The 4,494-nt window shown below is 45.7% G+C and overlaps 1 protein-coding gene across 1 annotated transcript in view; it reads right to left on the reverse strand.

Moving 5' to 3' along the window:
• LOC118416239 (myosin-7-like) overlaps positions 1 to 4,494 on the reverse strand; it is a 17,095-nt gene that overhangs the window by 6,053 nt on the left and 6,548 nt on the right. The window contains exons 16-26 of the mRNA XM_035821324.1: positions 3,954 to 4,101; positions 3,528 to 3,635; positions 3,108 to 3,254; positions 2,651 to 2,836; positions 2,401 to 2,487; positions 2,082 to 2,227; positions 1,819 to 1,966; positions 1,485 to 1,610; positions 1,120 to 1,326; positions 744 to 925; positions 33 to 636 (exon numbers count right to left, since the gene is read on the reverse strand). Coding sequence (XP_035677217.1) covers positions 33 to 636; positions 744 to 925; positions 1,120 to 1,326; positions 1,485 to 1,610; positions 1,819 to 1,966; positions 2,082 to 2,227; positions 2,401 to 2,487; positions 2,651 to 2,836; positions 3,108 to 3,254; positions 3,528 to 3,635; positions 3,954 to 4,101 — 2,089 coding nt within the window. The remainder of the gene's footprint in view (positions 1 to 32; positions 637 to 743; positions 926 to 1,119; positions 1,327 to 1,484; positions 1,611 to 1,818; positions 1,967 to 2,081; positions 2,228 to 2,400; positions 2,488 to 2,650; positions 2,837 to 3,107; positions 3,255 to 3,527; positions 3,636 to 3,953; positions 4,102 to 4,494) is intronic.

Consider the following 4,494-nt stretch of genomic DNA (forward strand, 5'->3'; position numbering starts at 1 on the left):
ATACTAGAGAAATATTGAATCATACCCTGTACAGCCTTATTCTCCTTCTTCAGGGCATCAAGGGCCTCAACGCCCTCGTCAAAGACATTCTTCAGCTTCAGAAGCTCGGTCTGGTAGGCGCGGTGCTCCTTCTGCGATGTCTCCAACTCGTTGCCAAGAGATTCCGCCTTCTGCCTCCACTCGGCGGTCTGTTTGTCGACCAGACGCTGCTTCTTCTCCAGCTGAGACGCCAGTGTGTTGGCCTTTTCCACATCCAACATCAGGTCCTCCACCTCGCCAGCCAACCTGTTCTTGGTCTTCTCCAGGCTGGCGCACTTGGCGTTGGCGGACTCAACCTGCTCCTCAGCGTCTTGCAGTCTGGCTGCCAGCTTCTTCTTGGCCTCCTCCAACTCCTCTGTCCTCTGGATGGCGTCGGTCTCGTACTTGGAGCGCCAGGCCGCCACCTCAGAGTTAGCCTTGGCCAGATTGCGCTGAATCTCGGACTTGGCCTCCTGCTCCTCCTCCAGGGACTCACGCAGAGCATCGCAGTCGGACTGAGTAGCACGCAGCTGGTGAGCTAGGCCGTTCTTGCCCTTGGTCTCCTCCTCGAGCTGACGCTTGACTTCCTCCATCTGCTGTGTGAGCATGCTCTTGGTTCTATGAATAAGAAAAATGATAAGTCATTTATAGTTTTTATCACTTCATTGAATACAATGACTAGACGACATGTTGTGCCATTTTTTTTCGAATCTCCAATCATGTACCTGCTGAGCTGGTTCCCGACTCCTTCTGACTCTTCCAGCTGGCGCTGCAGGTCGTTGTTCTCGGCGGTCAGGCGTGTCTTCAGTGATCCCAATTCTTGTGCGACACGGGCATTCTCCTCCAGCCTCTGGTTAGCCTCTACGTATTGATCCTCAAGCTGCTTGTTCATTTTCTCAGCTTGGACCTGAAACAGAGTTTTTATACATAAGGAATAGGAAATGCGACAAGACACGGTAGCAAGGGTGATGATGCGGGTCTATCATCAAAATGCATTTTTATATTTGATAAATGATGAAACATTGTCAAATAGAAACTCATATTCACTATCGTAATGTAGGAATAAAAAAGGCATAGGCACGGATATATCATTGCACCAACCTTCTGCTTGGTGACTTGCTCAACGTTAGAAGCCAGGTCATCGACCTCCACCCTGAGGGAGTTCTTCTCCTTCTCCAGCTTGGTCTTGGCCCTCTGCAGGTTCTCGACTGACTCAGTCATGTCCGCCACGGTGTCGTTGTGCTTCTTCCTCAAGCTGGCGGTGGCAGCTTCATGGCCAATGGTAGCCTCCTCCAACTCACGACGAACCTGTTATGTGATCACATGCGTTGTCCAATGTAAAATACGTTCCGTTTTGTGCATCATTATAATTATTTTATTTATGTAAGAGGAGGTTGGTTCTGAGGGAGGTAACCGAGATTGATGGATGCTATTGATAAAGTGAACAGAAATAGACTATTTGTTACCTTCTGGAGCTCGGCCTCGCGCTTCTTGTTCTGCTCAACCTGGGCAGCTGTGGCACCGCTAGATTCTTCCAGCTTCTCACCGATGTCCTCCAACTCACGCGAGAGTTCGGCACGCTGCCTCTCGAGCTGTATTTGTTGATTGATATTTGATTAATATTTGTGGTATCATAACAGTACACTAACGAAATTTGCGGGAATATAACTTGGCAACCAGTACCTGCGTACATTTAATAATAGGAATGGTCAGTTGTACTAATGATCATGAAAACGTGGGGTTTTCGCATAATGCGCAAATTTAGAATGTTGATTCTTTTGATTTACTCGTGTACCGTACCTTTGCACGAGCCGCTCTTTCTGTCTCCAGTTCCTCCTCCAGCTCCTCGATCCTGCCCTGCAGCTCCTTAGTCTTCTTCTGCTGCTGAGTTGCCTGGGAAGTCTCGTCCTCAACCTTAGTGTTCAGGGCGTTGATCTCGAACTCCTTCCTATATGGGTCATTCAAAGGGATCGTTTTGAATGGCGTATTAGATACTGACATTTGAATGAAGTCAAAACAAATGAAATTTGAATAGTATATCTGATTAGATGCAATTCACTTACTTCTTGTACTTCTCCTCCAGCTCGACCTTGTAACGCTCCAGCTCAACCACCAGATCCTGGGCGTTCTTCAGGTCGTTCTCCAGCTTCCTCTTGACGCGGTCAACATCCGCACGGATCTTCTTGTCGTGCTCAAGATTGTCCTCAAGCTGAAGGAATCGAGTAAGCATCTCACTTTTGCGGAAGGTAATTAGAACAAAATCACAGCTTATATGAACATGCAGAAGACGAGGACGTATAGCTTTGTTAACTACTCACTGTCCCAGGAATCGAAAATATTCGCAGGATGGTGTTTTTGATTTGAACACAATGTATATCTTACGTCATCCAAGGTCTGCTCCAGCTTGACTTTGAGTTTGGTGAGGTTCTGGGTCTTGTCTTCCTCGGACTGGAGGTCATCCAGGGTTTGCTGAAATAAATCAAATAGGATGTAAGTGACCTCATCGCCTACATTAAATGTCTATAACTATTTACTAGTGTGGGCCCTACAAGGGTCAATACGCATTGCATTAATGTCTCCAGTGGTTCTCGTTTTTACGAACAATGCAATGAAGCAATAGATTACTGCCTACCGCATTGAGCTCCTCCAGCTTCTTCTTCTCCCGGCCGAGCTTGCCGACCAGCTCGTCGTTCACGGCCACCTCCTCAGTCATGGCGCGCAGTTTGTCCTCCACCTCCTGCTTCTCCTTCTCCCTCTTGTTCAGCTTCAGTGTGATGGATTCAATCTCCTTTCTCATTTCGTCGCATTCCTGCTCCGCCTGTGTAAATGAAAGTAATACAAAATGGATCAATGGACAAGGAATGAAAGAATGTATAACTCTGGTGTAACAGTAACACAGACTTGGAACTCTACGAAAGCCAACATATCCTTTTCTTGTACATGTATTCGATGAAGTACTAATCTACGCTTGGTACGGTTGTAAAGATGCTAGAGTTGAAATGTCAATTAAAACTGGGCCTTATGTATGATGTTGCTCTTCAAGGACAGCTTGGTCATGTTTATGTAGACGTGGTATACTTCTGGAGCACCTTCATCTTCTTGGACTCCATCTGCCTGTTCTGGTCGGACACATCCTCCACGCGCTCCTCGATTTCCTGCAGCTGGGCGTCCAGTTCTGCCTTCTCCTTCAGCAGGGAGTTCACGCGCTCCTCGCCGTTCAGCATGATGTCTCTCTCCTGTGGAAGGAATTTAAACAGTTTTGGTAGGATACTATGATAGTCGATTCAATACAGAGAAAATCTAATTCTAATGATGGTCACGGCAATAATATCCGAACATGTCTTGGGTGCACACGACATGCTATTAATAGTTTCCCTTCATTTAAACCATGGATGGGTATAGATACTTTATGAAGCTATACAAAAGGTTGGCCATTATTGTAATTGATTATACCTTGGTTTCTATACCACCATAGTATCACAACGTAGATAGAAATATAATAATCTTACGTTGAAAAGAAGCTCATTGATCTTGTCCTTGGCGGCTTGGACGTCGTTATACTTTGCTTGCAACTCAGCACGATCCTTGGTAACCTTCTCGTAGTGTTTTTCCATTGCCTAAATAAAAATGGAGTTAGCATAATCTTGAGCTCACAATCACCAGCAAACATGACACACACACAAAGTGTTTATATACAGAAGGGTTGAGTTTAGTTCTCTTGTAGTTGACAGTGCTGTATACTGTTGACTGATCGGCTACATTCAGATCGCCATATTTGATCAGGAACACGAATGTGATAATTGTTGTGTCGGTTCTACATTACAATTCATGGAACAGCTCGTCTTCGAATGTCGTAATTATGTTGTTGGTAATTAGCTTGTTGGTACTAACGCTCAAGAAATGGCTGATGACAACCCTATCGTTTAGTAACATACCGCGAATTTTATCTTGGTTTCCTTGAGAAGTTCTTCTGCCATGCCTCCAGTCAGCTTGGGCTGCAGCTTCTGGTACATCTTGATCCACCAGTCATCGCGCAGCCTGAACCATGCACGGATGTTGCGTTGCAGTGTGCCGACAGCAGCCCTAAAATGAGATAAATAACATTATCATATAGCCAGGCGCCGCGGACCAATCAGAAGGCCCCGTTCCACGTTGGTTATGACGCCGTAACACGTAGATTCAGGCCAGGCAGGTGGGTATCGCTCCCCTGATTGGTCAGAATGAATCGACACCGGCACCATTTTCTCAACATTATTACTGTTTACATTCCTTCAAATTTATTGAATATGTACAACTATAACTTAGGATTGAATAGCAACACACTTGTCCCAGCAGAAGGGAATTTGTCTTTATGTCAAGCCTTGGAAGTCTTGAATAAAGGAATTTGGTGCTTAAATGGGTCAGTTTGGGTAGGCTATATGATAATAACGTTAATGCCCCGCCTTATCCTCGGTGTATATGGTGAGATAATCCCTG

This window comes from Branchiostoma floridae, chromosome 5 (genome assembly GCF_000003815.2).
Source record: "Branchiostoma floridae strain S238N-H82 chromosome 5, Bfl_VNyyK, whole genome shotgun sequence".
NCBI lineage: Eukaryota > Metazoa > Chordata > Leptocardii > Amphioxiformes > Branchiostomatidae > Branchiostoma > Branchiostoma floridae.